At 37.1% G+C, this 16,849-nt stretch overlaps 1 protein-coding gene across 1 annotated transcript in view; it reads left to right on the top strand.

Annotated features, from left to right (window-relative positions):
- The first annotated feature begins 1,343 nt into the window (after positions 1 to 1,343).
- The window catches only part of FAP (fibroblast activation protein alpha), a 41,448-nt gene continuing 25,942 nt past the window's right edge, over positions 1,344 to 16,849 (top strand). The window contains exons 1-9 of the mRNA XM_074910968.1: positions 1,344 to 1,361; positions 3,002 to 3,086; positions 10,393 to 10,488; positions 12,403 to 12,497; positions 12,645 to 12,719; positions 12,913 to 12,965; positions 14,064 to 14,136; positions 15,733 to 15,853; positions 16,412 to 16,566. Coding sequence (XP_074767069.1) covers positions 1,344 to 1,361; positions 3,002 to 3,086; positions 10,393 to 10,488; positions 12,403 to 12,497; positions 12,645 to 12,719; positions 12,913 to 12,965; positions 14,064 to 14,136; positions 15,733 to 15,853; positions 16,412 to 16,566 — 771 coding nt within the window. The remainder of the gene's footprint in view (positions 1,362 to 3,001; positions 3,087 to 10,392; positions 10,489 to 12,402; positions 12,498 to 12,644; positions 12,720 to 12,912; positions 12,966 to 14,063; positions 14,137 to 15,732; positions 15,854 to 16,411; positions 16,567 to 16,849) is intronic.

Genomic DNA, 16,849 nt, shown 5'->3' with positions numbered 1-16,849 from the left:
ATGTGGGTAGAAAAAAATGATTAAACTGTGTTATTGAAAATTTATATGGCATTAACCACAGAATGCTAGGAAATAATGTGAAGAAGAAGCACGAGTTACATGGGGAGAAAATTATTTTGTCACAATCCTTTTCTGTTTTGGAAATTTTGAGCAGCTGTGGTTTTCTCTTGTTAGGAAACACTATTGTTTTTGAGCACAGTTCTGCCCTTCACATACAGTGTATCAGGGACAATGTATTTTAGTCTTCTCAGCCTTTTTTCCTGCATGGTTTATGTCAACAGGATGGATCTTATTCAGAAATTTTATCTTGTATAACTTGTACTTTACTGTTGTGACAAGAACTGGGAGAGAACTGAGCTTAGGGGAAAACAAGGCATTTCGTATCACTGTTTTTCCAGACAATTAATTTGAATCTGTTTTCAAAAATCGCCCCACCAACACTATGGTAAGGAATGTTGCTGAAACACTGCCCAGATGAGCTGCTGCTGTACCAAGGCTGGTGTAATGGTTAGGGTTCAAATTCCAGCCCATGCTGTTAGGCTAAGGTGGTAATGCATTGAGGTTTTTTTCTCTATAAAACATTAGATCAAGTTCTGCTGGACAGTGGTGTGACAGGAAACCTACCTCATCTACTACATTTTCAAAGAAGCCAGAGGGTGTGATGCATCCAGCTACTACTGAATTTCAGTAAGATTTGGGTGCTTAGTCCTTAACTTCCTCTGAAACCTCATAGGCCTGTGCCTAACTTCCATACTGAGGCACCGTCATTCTGCACTCATTTTCTCACCGTCTTATTTTTCCCTTTTTAAGCACAGGAGAGAAATAAAAGATTAGTGAAGGGAGAAGGATGTGATTGAGCAGACTCCATGTGCAAAACCCAACCTGCAACTTCCAGTCACTGGTCTCTTAGGTTTCATATCAAACGTAGAAGCAGAGATGGGCCTGGGGCTGCAGCTGGGCCTGCCCACCCCAAGCAGGCCGTGGAGGCCAAGCAGGGGAAGGCCCACTGCCAGTTGGAAGGCCCACTGCCAGGTGCTGCTGGCTCCTCTGGCATGGGCACTGGCTGAAATGGGGGGGAAGCTGCAGGAATTAAGTGGATGATAGGTGATAGGCTTTGTTTTGTAGCTTAGTTCAGCTGCTGTCATCCTTAGTGCCTTTTTGTATGTAACACCAAGCCTGAACCCATGGCTGTGGAGCAGAGCACTCTGCACAGGTTCTTGGTGTTTCCTTCCAGCACATGGATGAATACTATAAAGGGTGTTGTGGCTTTTTTTTCCCTTCCCCCTAATAACCCATCTGAAATGCCTGGCCCAGTCTCATGCTCAGCTTAATCATCTGAAAGAATGATTACTGACTCTGTGGTAGGAGCACTGGAAGGATTTCCTTTTCGAGATCATCCTTCTGAGGCCTGCACATCGCCAATAAACAGCTGTGTGTTGCAGGGTGTGTGGAGATGCACCACAGAGCATCCAACCTCACCGCGTGAGCCCGAAAGTTTGGGTGGGGGCGGCAGGGGTGCTGGGAAAGAGCCGTGAAGCAAGGAGGCGACAGTGCCGGGCGCTCCTGAGGGAGCGGGGTCCCTGCGGGACACGGGCTGTGCAGGGCGCGGCTAAGCGGCGCTCCGGGCCCACAGAGCGCTGCCGCGGTTCAGCGTTTGTCTCTTTGCAGGCGGGTTGGGTCGCGGGGGGGCGCGCGGCCGCCAGGGGCAGCGCCTGCTCCGCGCCGGCCGGTAGCGCTGCGCAGCGCCGCTGTGCGGAGCCGCCCGGGGCAGGGCCCCGGGGCAGGGCCGGGCCGGGCCCGGGGCAGGGCCGGGCCCGGCGCGGGCTGCTCCGCTCCTGCCCCCGCCTCCCCGCAGCGGCGCTGGGCCAGGCCGGCAGGGAGAATATTTGGGTAAAGTCAGTCTAATGAGCGTGGTATTTTTTTACTTCCCCTTTCGAGCGTTTCTTCCTTCTGCTGAAGAATCTCTTATGTAACTTGACACTGCGGTCTCAAGTTCTCGCTGTTTTCGACTGACCTCATTTCAGTGAGCTAAATAAAATACATGCAACTGGTGGTTTAAGCATTATTTCAGAGTTTTTACTGGGCCTATAGATAATTTATTTCTCCTAAGCTCTCTTATATAGCCTATAGAAATTTAGAGTTTTCTGAGAAAAATAATTCTCACATGTGGAATACATTAAGCGATATCTGTTTCTGCTTCTTGTGTTGCATTCTTACACCACCATTTATTATTTCAGAAAGTAAACATACAAATTATATGTAAACAATAGAGGTATAGGATTTTCTTTTAATTCCTCTGTAGAAAGTAGAAATAAGGTCATGACTATGTCCTGAGAATGTGAGGATTGCCAAAATACACACTAGATACTTTCCAGAGAAAAACAGTACCTATCAAGTAACTGTTGAGTCATAAAACCCCTAAGTTACTGTAAGCAGATGTTGGTTACAGCTCACATTGATAGGAAGTATATAATCACCACCTCTATAGCCACCCACTGTCCGTTTCTGGTCCAAGAACTTCTCCAAAAGTGTGTTTCTAATTTTATAGAAACCCTTTGAAATTTGGCAGAGTTTTCAAAAGTATGTAGGAAAAAAAAAGTCTGCCAGAGGTTTGGCCTCCGACTGTGAAAACAGACACTGCCTTTCCAAACTCCTCTCCTAGATCCACTGACCAACACCCAGAAGAGAGAATTTACATTCTTTTAGACTACAGCAGGAAAATGAAGGTCTGTATGCTGTTGAATTCAGCTTTTGGTAACATTTACATCTGTTGTTTAAAACTGTCAGCTATTGCACAAGGCCAGGCTCTGATGTGAAAGTATTTGTTTTAAAGAAAAAGGAAGGGGAAATCTTTTCAAATGTAGTGCAGGGACATTTTTGCTTGTTGCTTGGACAGATTCGATCAGTTAGAAAGCATGGGAGGGTTTAATTATTTACAAGCCGTAGAAGTGTGCTTCAGGCAATATTAGAAATGTAATTATTGTTTGTTTCTGTCCTGCAGACCCGGATAAAAATCGTATTTGGTGTGGTTATATGCCTTTTGCTTTCCTTACTACTTATGTGTATTATACTGCTTCCATCAAGAGGTAAGGCATTTGTAATCTAATGTAGTGTAAAGTACAGTATCTTTAGCTACTATGGCTTCTAAAGTTCACAAAAGTTTGTCAAATCACCATCATTGTCCTGTCAGAATTGTTATGGCTTTATCACTTTACAGAAATGTCCTGACAGCTGAAATATCCTGAAGGTAGGATTGAAATGCCAGCAAATGTTGAAACAAGGAACTCCTTGAAGTGAAAAGCACCTGAATTAACTTTACTGTGCATGATATATAATGTTCTTAGACAGGACTACAAAAATAATTCTCACATCTCATATTGTGTTACGTTTTGTGTTAGGGGTTAAGAGACTCTCACAGACTGTTTATAATTTCCTTTACCTTAGTGAACTTGTATTTAATTTTAAATTATTATGTAATAATTTCAGAAATTCTCTATCCAATTAAAAGGTAAACATTTTGCTGTATGATTGTTTGTGAACATATTTTAGGTTGCATTTGAAAATTGAAGTCAGTTTTGTATAAAATAGGGATGCATAGTTTCCTTTAGTATTATTATGCCAGCTGTAGGTAAATCAACACAGTGTGGTCTGCTGAATCCTCTGATAAAAGTTTGAAGTGAGTGTGTTTTGAAATTTAAAGCCTGAGTGGTACTTGGTGGTCATTCTTGTCTGAGTGGTGTAGTGAGGGCAATATTAGTATGTACATGGCCCTTTCACTATAGCAGATCAACTGAATGACTCTGAAATAATAAAAATAGTAATAAAAAGCCTATATTACAGTAACAGTATCTATTTAAAGGGTTTTTTTTCCCTATTATTATTCTTTGTTCATGTGTTGGCTGGGTGACTGAGATGAAGAAATCAGTTTTGCATTTACAACTAAATGTTATAAAATCAGCCGTCTGCTTAAGTCTTGTGAAAATTAAGTCCTGTGGTTAATATGCAGGTTTTGTAAAAGGTGAAATCTCTTTCCTACCTGATATTTCTGTGGAATATGTTTATCATGGGTTGTTTCATTGAGAGAAGTGTTGGAGGTTGATTCTGTTACACATTATGTGAATATGAGGATAGAATATACCAAGGTGGGAGGCAGAGCTGGAAAGAGATACCACCTCAGTGATAGGTTTGACTTTTACTGTCAATAATGGGGTGCCAGATTTTTTGACTAGCTTAAGCATGGTCAAATCTGATATTTCATTACTAGATAAATGTATGGTATTGAGTCAGACTTACTCATACCAAGTCTGAATGTTAGGACAGGACAAAATATTTTTATGAGATTTAAATAAAAAAGAAAAGTGAGGAAACAAAGAGGCTGGAGACCAAGGATCAGTTTGGCAGCCTGAAGAAGTTGCTAAAGATCATGGAAGGTACTGTAGGAGGAAATGAATGTATTTTTCTCTTTTGAAGTTATCACATCCCAGCTCTCTGGTCTTATCCTGAGCTGATTCTGTACCTGAGCCGTTACAAAGAACTCTTTTCATCTCTATGGTTTCTTGGAATAGCAACTTGGTAACAAGTCATATCAGACATCACATTTAAAACCAGTAGGATGATAAAGTATTTATCTTACTTTACAGAATGCGTTTGAAGTAGAGTTTTAGACAGTTGTGGAATACACAATTGTGTTGAACACACAATTATGTTGAACATGTCTAATTATGGTTTCTCGTTCTCAGGTGGAACTGCAAGTGCTGCAGGTATTTGTTTGAATGCCTAAACCTCTTCAAATTCTTAGCAGCCTACTGATCAGTTGTAAATGGAAGAAATATAAATGAATTTTTCTATTACAAATTTTGCAAGTCAGACAGGAAATAGCTACAGAGATGGAATGTCATTCGTACATTCCACCTTTACTACAGCTTAACTGAAAGGATGTGGCAGTCTAGAAAGACAATTAATTGCATATGAGAAATGTATAGACACAGACTGACTAAATTTCTGCTTAAGAAATCAGCAAAGAAAAATGTCATCAGTAATTCTGAAAGAACTGGAAGAAATATTTAGTTCTGGTTTTGCCTGCTAAGTTTTTCATAATTCCATGTTCTTTAAACTTCTCAAAATGTGATAGCTGGTTTTGGTTTACCCATGGAAGAGTATAAAAATGTGAAAAATTTTCAAAAGTTATACTGGAAAGTAATTTTCTGTTTGGAGAGGATATTAAAGGGGAAATACTTAGTTGCAGTCGTTACACAACTTCTGTGGGGCTCAAGAGCAAGACAGGAAATCTCAATATAGTGAGTGAGTGGCATCTATTCCTAGAAATAGTGACAGAAAATTAGTGACAGTTTTTTGACATTTCTTTGAGTTATGAATATGCTGTGTGATTTATCTAACTATGATAACCCAGCTATGATAGCCCAACTCTTAAATGTTCAGAAAGGTTCTTTTCACTTGTACACTAGTATACCTAGTCTTGTTCTTCTGCTGCATAAACAAGAAAGAAAATACCTGTCTGCAGTTAAAAAGCAATAGCAGAACCGTAGGCAGAGTTACACTTAACTGAATGTATTGCTTAGTCTCCACATTAATCTTTCTTCTGCTATTTTTAATGAATATCCCAGAATCCTGCCTGTCAGTGTTTCTGTTCTCACTGTACATTTGACCTAGGCCTGAGACCAAGACCCTGGTTCTCTGATGTTGCAGAGTAGGTCGTAGGGCATACTTCTCGACCAAGAAGTGCTGAGCAGTTTCTTAGGAACTGGTAGTGGTCTTGCTACACCCCAGACAAATCCATTTTCTGATTCAATAAATGCCTCTGTGTGTTCCAATGCAAAGTGAAACAGGGTGGTTTCCATCATTGTGGAGTGGAAGGAAGATGCTTCCAGTCAGGAACTCAGTTGCTGGCACTGAATTCAGCTGGAGATGGTGCTGTTAGTTGCTGCTTTCTAATTGCAATGCATGTCTGGATATTTGACTTAAAACAGAAATAAAGAGAAATTCTCATCTTCTTGGCCATCTATCAAAATTGGCAAGTGACAATTAGAGACTATAAACTCTCAGATGTTGCCAAAGTTCCTTGTAATTGAAAATCAATAGATTTCAGTGATAGTGTGCTTCCACCAAAAAGTGGTGTCTCAGTCTTAACTATGAGTTCAGGCTCAGATCTAAGTAATAGTGTAAACGTGTCTACAGTGATCTGTACACTGGTGGCAGAGTGCTATCATAAGGTTATTAGAACAGAGTAATCAAAACCAGTATTAAGATGGTTTAGACTAATTCCTTCCTTTTCCTTTTGGTACTTTAGACTGCGTAAAAATTGGTAGGAATTCACACTAAAATCTTTCTAGATAAGTTTTCAAAAATCAATATGCTCCATTAGTTTATATTCCCTCAACATGGTTCAGTCTGCTGTACTTGTGCAGCTTGTGGTCTGTGACGATACTCCCAGGACTGTGGGGCTGGGTGGGCCTTTTCTTTCCAAATATGACTAGTGCTTTGAAGAAACTCTTTGTTACTTAGATTCTTAAATCAGAATGCAGTGCTCACCCAAAAAGGCTCTGTTAATTTTTCTGTGCTTATTCACATGCTGCTGGCAGAATAAATACTCTGGTTTAGGACTAATTTAAAGGAGTTACCACAACAATATTACCTCTCCAAGTCTATGCTTAGCAATAATGTATGATGGCTATGATCTAAGGTAAATTTTTATACTAACTTTCCTTTACAAATACATTTTTTGAAAACTCAATTTTCAATAGCTAGAAGGGATTATAATGATTCTTTCTCAGGGTATGAGAGAGGCTTTTTTCCTTTCCAAGACTTGTATGCAGTAGAGATGTCAGAGGCAGTAGTAAACTAAACCATTCTCATTCTAGCATGCTCTAGCTTTCTGTTCCTACCAGTAACAAGAACTGGATCATGCTGTGGAACATGACTTGTTCAGACTTCATCTTCTCATTCCAAGGGGTGTTTTTGAAGTAACCTTCACTGAGAAAGCAGTGTCACACCTCACAAAAAATCACTGAATGTAAAGCAGGTATGGAAAAGCAATTTCAGCTGATGTGGAGCTGAGTGCGACCAGAAGTTCTGGAACAGAAGCAGGAGCATTGGAATTAATTTCTGATGCTGAACTGGGCTGTGGTTTCCTCAAGTGGAAGGCTGTCTTACTGTGCATGTTGAAGGAGCTTGTGCTGTAGCTATTCAGCATCAGCCCACAGAGATGAGAATGGACATTCTAGTCCAGAAGCTAACCAATTTTCTTTTGGCAAGTCATCTGTTTGCTGTGTAGCAGTGGATGTTAAATAAGATACATATAAAATACATACAAAAATATATATTGAATACATATAAAATACATATATACAACTACATATATAAAGATAACAAATACAGAAACCAGAATACTTTCTGATTACTGTGTATGCTTGCTTTAATTTGGCAGGAGTAGACACAATTTTTACGGACGCACATTAGACCATGTTGTGGAATAAGCCAACAGGGCTTTGAAATCTAAAGCAAGGGCTGTGTTGGTCTACCTACATCCAGTCTTTGAAAGGTAATAATCTTGATAATACAAACAGAATTTCACAGTGATGGATTGGTGTGCATAAAGTTAATCTGAGTTTAATATAATTGAAAGTTCTGCTTTCTGTGTTTTATTAAGCTCTCTCACAACAGTGAACTGAGCAGTAAAGGAGAAGGTATCTGCATAAAGCCAGTGACAAGTATTAGATGCTTACAGGCTTTTATCACCACAGTTACACATGTATATACTCGAATATACTCAAATGCATGACTGAATGATTATGATCATGGAATATGTAAAGCAAGTTACACTGTGAAGCAAAATAACCAATTCAGTGCACAGAGCAATACAGAACTGCACCCTGTAAATGAATGTAAATGAATGTAAAAAGATTAAAGCTGAGACAGTGGGGTGCTGAAAGGAAAAAAGCAAAGCTGAAATTTGGTAAGCTTTCATTTCTGTGGTTGGCTCTGCTATTTGCTTCCTTTTTGTCCCTGGGCATCTTTTTTCTTCTTTGTTATTTCATAGAGAAACAAAACACAATGAAAGAATTTACCAAGTCTACCAACAGCCATGTAAGTCAATGTCTATATAGTGCTGCACACATGTAAAGTACTTTTCATGTTAGGGTCTGTTCTGTGAGCAGAGATTTCATATACTATTATTGAACCAGTCTTTAGTTACAGAAGAAAGAATCCGCAACAATTATAGGAAACAATTAAAGATGCTGATTTTAATTAAAGTATTCAAAGATATCTTCTGTTGCCTAGAAACAAGCATTCAAAATTATAAGTAATCAAGTAAGAAATAGCTGTGTTCAGATTTTTGGAGTCCACTGGTAGAAATTGAGATAGGAGTGGACACATTTTGAAAATCCTTACCAGTTGTAATATATGAAGTATGTAAGGGTGAGATGGCTAACAGAGTAAAGGTTTAAAACAGAGCTGGGAAAATTAGACCAGAAATGAGACTTTTGTGATACTGTCTTCTTAGTAAAAAGTCCTCTTAAACTGAGAGACAGAACCAGGAAGTTTTATCAGATTAAGGTATCAGACAGGACTGCAAATTTAAGCCTCCTATACAGACAACCATAGAAATAGATCTTAACAGTGATTTCTTTTGCTAATAGTCATATTTACTTAGAGAATTTAAACTGAAAGCTAGTGATAAGTAATCACCACTCAATATAAATAGAAATTAATTCTTCTCTGGAATTATTTTCTATGCATTTTTTTAAGAGTTTGTCATCTGTGCTTATCATTAACATATCAAAGATATCTAAGATACAGTCATGGTGTTAGCAAGAGGAATTAACTTCTTATTGAACTTCTTGGGATATTTTCTGGACATATTGCTAGCTCAGAGTTTATACTGATAGGTTTTTGCCTATGGATTGGCATTCAGTTTTATTTCTCATGACAGCTTTCTTCTGCATTAGTGCAGACAAGGCTAGTGTCAACAGTCAACCTGACATGTGTATTCTACAGTAAGTAATAGTCACTTAGCAGAAGAAAACATGTATTATCATTAAAAAGTGCCATAGAAAAGAATATGAAGAAACATTTCCTAGGAAGTCAGTGTGATCTTAACAGAGAGGGCAGCTGTAATGAGGAAGTGATGGAGCATGATATGAAACCTGAGGGCAATGAGTCATCTTGATTATCTGGCTGTCATCTGAGAGCTCTGAAGGAAAAAAAGGGGAAGTGGCAGAGATCTACTAGGCTGCAGCATGACATCCCCACTACCTCTGAAGACCATGGCAAAAGTCCCCTTGATTTTAAAGGAAAAAAGGATAGAATCCAGAATGCCTAGACTTAAAAGCTGCCATTATTACGGTACTGAACTTTAAAAACTGACATTTACCAGAAATGTTCCTTTCTTTTGTGGATTACATATTTTGAGTACTCTTTCCCTTGTGAACTGTAGTTTTTGGCTTTTTTTTACATTTTTATAATGAAATTTTTCACTTCCATGCACTTAGGAAGCCAGCATTTTCAAATTTACCCTCTTCTCATCCAGCTGGTTGTCCTTAAATTACATTTTTAAAATCTGCCCTAGCTTAAGTTGTTTAACTTTGGGAAGAAACATAGTCATATAAGAACCACAAAACCAGCCACAATTTTCTGCATTATTTTTATGCAGCTATCTTATCTGCTTAGAAATCAAATATCAGAGTACCTATCTTCTCTCCAGAATCATTGCCAGTTTTCTCTTGCAGCATTAAATAAAAAATTGAAATTTGAGTTCACTCATTCATTACTTTTCAGCATTATTTTTTCCTGCACAGATTAATCTATTTTTTTCATGTGGCTACTAAGAAGTATATGTGGATGGTGATTATTTTGCAAGGCTTATATCCCTCTAACACTGGTTGATGAGGCATTTATGAAATTTGGCATCAGGGGCTTGTATGCACATCTTGTTGTTTGACTGCTGAATATGTGCATGTCCCTATTAAAATAGTTGTGTCCACATACCACACAAGTTCATGAAACCCATGCTTTAAAAAAAGTTTTGATTTGTCTTTTGCGTGGAAAAGGCTTTTCTTGAACTCACAGGGTCTACAAGTACATATGTCTGAGTGAATAAATGACTGGGTGAAATAAGGTAGTTTGGTTTCTAATTTGGTTTCTAATTCCTAAAGGTGAGTCCTTCAGAGACTGAAGGACCTTATCAGAACAGTAAAAGAGAACTTTCCTTTTTGCTGTGCCTACTCTCTGCATGCCTCCAGGATTATGCTATCCTCACTGTTCCCTGGTGCTAAATATAGGAAAAAAAAAATATTGTACTAGTAATTAATTTTTTTTTTCTTTTTTTCCCCACTTCACAGCACTGCATTAACAAACTTTCTGTCTTATTCTTAGTTGTCAACACAGATGATGGCCCCAGAGCTCTTACACTGGAGGATTATTTGAATGGAAACTTCCAATATAAAACATTTTTTCCATATTGGGTGTCAGGTAAGTAAAACTTTCTCTCAGACATACATAAGCCTTTCTAATATGTGTTTCCAGACTGGTTTACACAGACTCAGAAATGTGTTTTCCTTCCGGCTTTACTATGAATGAATGCTAACTATGAAATTAAACAATCTGCTAGTCAAAACTTATGGTTGAAGTTTACTGTTCTGTCAGTCATTCTAGAAATTCCAGGTATTTGATGTTTCAACAGACATGTTTGAGTCAAGTATAAACTATAATTTTACAGAGGCCTTCAGTATTTTATTTCTTTTACTGTCATATTATTGCAGCAAGTGAAAGAAATATGTCAATGTGTCAGTCATTTCTTAAGCAATTTCCTTTTTTGTGTTTGTCACAGTGCTTTTTCACTTACCATTTGTAATAACTGAAGTAGCCTGTCTTACAGGCTCCATCCTTCTTTGTTTTCAGTAGTATGTAGCTCTGCAATGAGTCTTATCTCGTTCTTATCTCATTTAAGGAAAAGCTGGAACTGGTGAAATTCCTGAGTTCCAATGCATTGCATAGAAAACAAGGTTGAGTTTTTAAGAAAGTTCCTTAAGGTAGAAGATAAAGACATGAAGTTAGTTGCTGCTGATATATCTGCCTGTGTGTGACTGAAATATTAGTCTTGTTACCATTGAATTTCAGCAGCATCAAAAGGCTTGAGCTAGACTGGATTACATTCTAGTGCACACACTACTACCACTCCTATCTATGCAGGAGATAATTGCCTGAAGCAATTATTGTTCTCTGACTAGAGACAAGAAACATAGTGCCTGTTCACATGGCATCTTACCAAGTTAGTTTTAACCCACAAGTTTAGAACTGAGCTGAAGCCTTCCAGGACATTGCTAAAAGCAGTTTGTTTACAATTAGCAGTTTGAAGTATGTTGACGTCACTTGTATGATTAAAAATTAGGTCACCATTTGTTAGAATTCTGTCTGAATCTCTGAAGTATGTAGGCAGCATATCCCCTAAACCTAATATTCTCCTTCTCTCTTTATATTCTTCTCACTTAGACTTATCTTTCTTCTTAACAGTCACAAAGCTCATGCAAAAGTCATGCCATAGATTCCATAGGTAGTCATGCCTACAGCATTGCATATCTACTATTCTTCTGAAGCAAGGAATTAAAATTGAATATCTCTTCCTAAGGGTGCCTGAGATCACCACAAATGCGGTTACACAAATCACAGAAGTGTGCTCAGAAGATTCAAGTGTGATCTAATTTCTGAAAAATTAACACCTTATACAATGTTTCAGGCTGCTTTTAAATGTTAAAGTCTCCCTCTAGCTACACCAAGTATGTAATTCCTTCTCTCTGTTTATAGCAGATATGTGAAACTAAAATTCTGATCTTCATTCTCTACCAAACTATGGCTCAGGTCTTGAGCACAGGTAGGGTTAGATTCCATTCTCATTGAAGGCTACTCACCTCACTTTGTAGGACCTGTGTGAGTTAAGGGCAGCATCATTTATGTAGTGTCAGTTACATGGTACTGCTGATATCTGTGGAATCTCTGCAAGTGACAATGTTCTGGTGAAATTATAAGCAAAGATCTCAAATGTTTTCTTTAAAACATTTACATTAGGATACTGACCTTCTAATGGGTCTGTCCCTGGTATTCTTGATCAAACATTACTGAGAATAAAATCTGGCATTTAATTATAAAGTTAACTATTGATTCTGTGTGCAGTGTGTAATCTTGAGAATGCACTTAAGAGCCCTGAAGACAGTCTGTTGATAACTCTGTACCTTGGCATCATTAGAAGAAAAACGGTTTTTTATGTAGATGCTGGAAAATATTTGTTCAAAAGCTATTCATTGACAGGAGTGTGAATACTGTGATAAACAGATCTATTCTATAGTATCTTCTCCGCACCGTAACAGCCCTTTTGTCTTATTTATAAAGATAATGAGTATCTTCATCAGTCTGCAGAAGACGATATTATTCTTTACAATGTTGAAATGAACTACCCAACTACCATCATGACTAACAGCACAATGGTACGTAACTTTTCAATTAATAAAAAGGCAGCAAAATGCAATTGCATTACAAATGCCAGTTTTAAAGTGAGTAGATTAAAACCTGACTCATCAAATGCTTATTTAAAGTTTTTTTACTAGAATCTAATCTCCTTCTTAATCTTTCAGAAACAAGTTAATGCTTCAAATTATGTGTTGTCATCAGACAAATATTTCATAGCTCTGGAAAGCAATTATTCAAAGGTAATTATTTTAATATACTGCTTAATGAAATTTTTTGTTTCATTTAGTATTTTGTTGATTGTGGTTGCCATAGATAAATGTTTCTTGGTACTTTTTTGAGGAAGGGGTAGGCTATGGAAAGGCAGCTGATTATTTTTAATTAGATTATCTTTTTCCAAGTTAATAGTATTATTTTCTTCTTTAATTTTTGCAGCTGTGGAGATACTCTTATACAGCATCATACCACATTTATGATCTAATATATGGGTAAGGCCTGTTACTTCTTACAGAGAGCTATGGTGAATACTGTGTAGTGATTTGCTTGCAAGCATTTCCACTGAAAAACTCTATAGAAATATGTCTACCCCCCTGCTTTGCTTTTGCCTGAATCTATCAGGTTACTTGTTTGCTTGGAAAAAATGGCCTCTAAGAATATCATACAGTCCTTTCATCTAATTATTCACGTATCTGAATTGATTTGTATTTCATGCCCTAAAAATTAAACTGCTCAAGATTCTCATCTTTTTTTCTTCTCTGCATAATTTTCTCCCACTCTGTCTTAGCCGCTTGAATCCACTTCAGTCTTGCACCTGATGTTTCCATGCCTTTCTGTTGTCTAATTCATCCTTTTTATCATTGATCTAATCTTTAGCTTTCCTAAAACTCGCATGTCCTTTAGTGATCTTGTAACAGTCCATCCCAGCTTCCTCAAAAGTTTACAGCTTCTCCCATGGCATTCAGTCTCTTTCCCAAGAGATCTTCCCCAAACCACTCCTCTTTCCACCCAAGTTCAGAGGAGGCCATCTGCCTCCCCGTCACCTTTTTATGCCATAAGTATCAGCATAACCAAATGCTTCTTAGTTCTGAGCAACAGGGGCTGCACTAACCTGCACCTTTCTTGGGCAGCTGTTGGATCAGGGTGGCAGGAAAAGATTGCTGCAAGCTCATGTGAGTAGAGAGGTACTGCATGTGGGTCGTGATCCTTAACAAATGTTACCTGCTGCTGTTATGCTTGCTTCAGTGTTCTATATCCTGAATTCACATTTCAAGTAACTTGCTGAGACTGTAATGCGGACTGCAGACAAAGCAAATGACTGAAAATGCTTGTGCAGTATTTGGAAAGAGATAAGGCTGGCTTCTTAGGCTGTTGACTATGTTTTCAAAGGGTTGAATTGCAAGCCTTTACCAGCACTGGTGCACACCATCACATTACTGCATGTCTCACTATCTGCCTTAACCTTTCATTGCTCAAGAAACAATAAGCTGTTCACAAATATAGCCCTTCATGAATTTTATATGAATGTACAATATAATGATCCATTTGCACTGTGCACCAAAAGCCATCTCAACTTCTTTCTTTTTTAGTGGTTTTGTAACAGAAAATCAGCTTCCACATAAAATTCAGTATATATCCTGGTCACCTGTTGGACACAAATTGGTCAGTAAAGAAAAAGTACTAGAATGATTTTGCTTTATATGACTAGAAGACATTTATTTGCCTTTGGTTATGATTTTGTTAGGCCATATTTTTGACAGGCCTGTGTGTTAACCTTGGTTGTGGCAAGAATGACAAAAAAATCAGTTTTATATTGTCAAAATTTAACTTGTCTGTGTCTCAGTAGAAGAATCTATGTTCTCAGCTACATCATGTTTGTTTGCTAGCCAGTTTCTTATCAAGAATTGACCAACATAATTGTATATAGGTTTAGATGTAGTTTCAAGGCCTGAAAACTGATGTGTTTTCCTTTGACATATGAGTTTACTGTGGAGCTTTAGAGGTGCAATATTTAAAATCTTCTCCAAAATTTTTTCTCTAGGAAATGGCTGCCAGATTCTGATTACAAAAAAAAATATATTTGTTTTCTTTTTTTTTTTTTTATAGTTATTTGATAGCCAAGTATGTCTCAGTAATTATAAGAAACCTATTGCATATGGTAACAAGTTTATAAACTTTTATACTTGATTCCAAAGCATCATCCCAATAATAGTTAGTGGTTCTTTAACTACTTAACCCCTACTGACAATATACTTATGCAAAACAAATTTTTAAACATCATACTTATTTCAGAAAATACACAGGGACCTAAATATGAATGGACAATTTATTAGGAAAATTTTTCAGTGTTCTAGGAGAGTATCAGTTCTCTCAATTGAATTAAATATTGTTATTTTCTTTATCAAGAATTCTGAAGACAGAACAGAATGAAGATAGTATCTTCATTCTCTCCTATCTTCTTAGTACTAATAGTCTGTGATGTTTTTATACACTCCTTGTATCTGAGAGTTTTAGGAGTTGCTTTGCTTTTCATTTAAAGCACAAAGTAGTTAAAATGTACACCAATATTGCTGACAAATGCTTATAGCTTCAAAAGGCATGATTTTCTTAAGAAAGTGATGTTTCTGGTGCTGGTTTCTTAACCACATGTCCATTCATTTGACTGAAATTTAGAGATACCCCAAGGCCTGCAAGCATTTCTTGCAATACCTCTCTTTTGGTACCTGATTTACTAGACAGGAACAAACTAGTTCAGACAGAATAAAACCCTTTTTAGTCTCATCTCACATCACCTAGGCCTTTTGACAGTTTAGAAAAGTTCAATTATTTTTGTTTATTATTTGTTTTTATCTTCTACTTTTGGTGGAACTAGAAGGAAAAGTCACAAAACACTTTGCCTGAGTGTCTCAAAAAAACCCAGCAATTTGAATGAGTTTCAAAGATTTTTATTTTTTATTTTATGATTTTCCACTCCAAAGCTAGCCACAGAAACCTCTGAAGTTTATTAAAATCAAAGGAGTTGTTCAGGATTTATTCTGAAATAGTTGAACATACAATTTGGCCTGTAATGTATAATTTATTTACTGAGGTACCTACTTTTGAAGAATTTGCAAGGGTTTTTAGTGTAGCATGTATTTTCTGGTTTGTATTCATTATGTCTTCTTGTTGGTATAATGTAAGAGCATTGACTGCAGAAGATGATACTCTAACCCCTGTTATTGGTGCCTGTACTCATAAGAAATACTTTCTTGTCTTTAGGTATATGTATATCAGAATAATATCTATTTGAAACAAAGTCCAAGAGAGGCACCAATTAAAATCACTAGTGATGGAAAACAGAATGAAATATTTAATGGGATTCCTGATTGGGTCTATGAAGGTAAGTAAATCTTGAAGGGAAACAACTAACGTTCTAAGTGCTTTAGATTACCTGGTTCTCACAATCCATTCTAAAATATCTGTGATGATACATTATTTTTAGAGCCCTAAGAATTATTTCATTTCCATATTTTATTTGCCACGCAGTGACTGGAATTTGAATTCATAGTGTGTAACCAGAATCCAGTGATTGCTACTGAAACTGTATCAGTACTTTACAAATTGGGCTTCCTTGTGCTGCACAGGCAGTGACTGGGAATTAAGCTTTAATGGGAGTTTTAATTTTGGTGAAAATTTGGCATTTCAGTGCATCAAAAAAAAATTTTAAAAAATAAATCCATGCACACAGGAAAAACCTAAGTGAGTTAAATGGAATCTGTGTACCTGTTTTGAGAGCTCTGAAGGCCTTTCAGAATTGAGATGTATTGCAATATATTTGGTGTTATTTGTTTAGTGTAATTCTCTTTACACATCTAGGTTGCTAAGAGTAGAATGCTGAAATAGGTAAGAAGATAGATTGCAATGATAAACTATTATGAATTATTTTTTTTTTCCTCAGAGGAAATGCTAGCAACAAAATATGCACTGTGGTGGTCTCCAAGTGGAAAATATTTAGCATACGTACAATTTAATGATTCTGACATACCAGTTATTGAATATTCATATTTTGGTGAGGACCAGTATCCTAGAAAAATAATTATCCCATACCCAAAGGTATGTTTTCTCATTCTTTTGACATACTTCCTGTTGAGAAATTAGTTATGACAATGATAAAATTAACTGTGCTTAAAAAATGGTTGTACTTTAGTGGTTAAATCCATTGTGGCCTAAATTAATGAAAGAAAACAAACTTAGGCCAAGTTCTGAAAAGGTATAGGTACATTTAAAATTGCAGATATTTAATAGTAGCAGTGAAATAAATGGAATTACTCATGTAAGTAAAAAGTATGTGCAAAAGTGCATGCTTGCATGATCAAGCCTTGCTTTGTTCAATTCA

Source organism: Athene noctua, chromosome 7 (assembly GCF_965140245.1).
Source record: "Athene noctua chromosome 7, bAthNoc1.hap1.1, whole genome shotgun sequence".
Lineage (NCBI taxonomy): Eukaryota > Metazoa > Chordata > Aves > Strigiformes > Strigidae > Athene > Athene noctua.
This window is presented reverse-complemented; position numbering and strand designations above follow the sequence as displayed.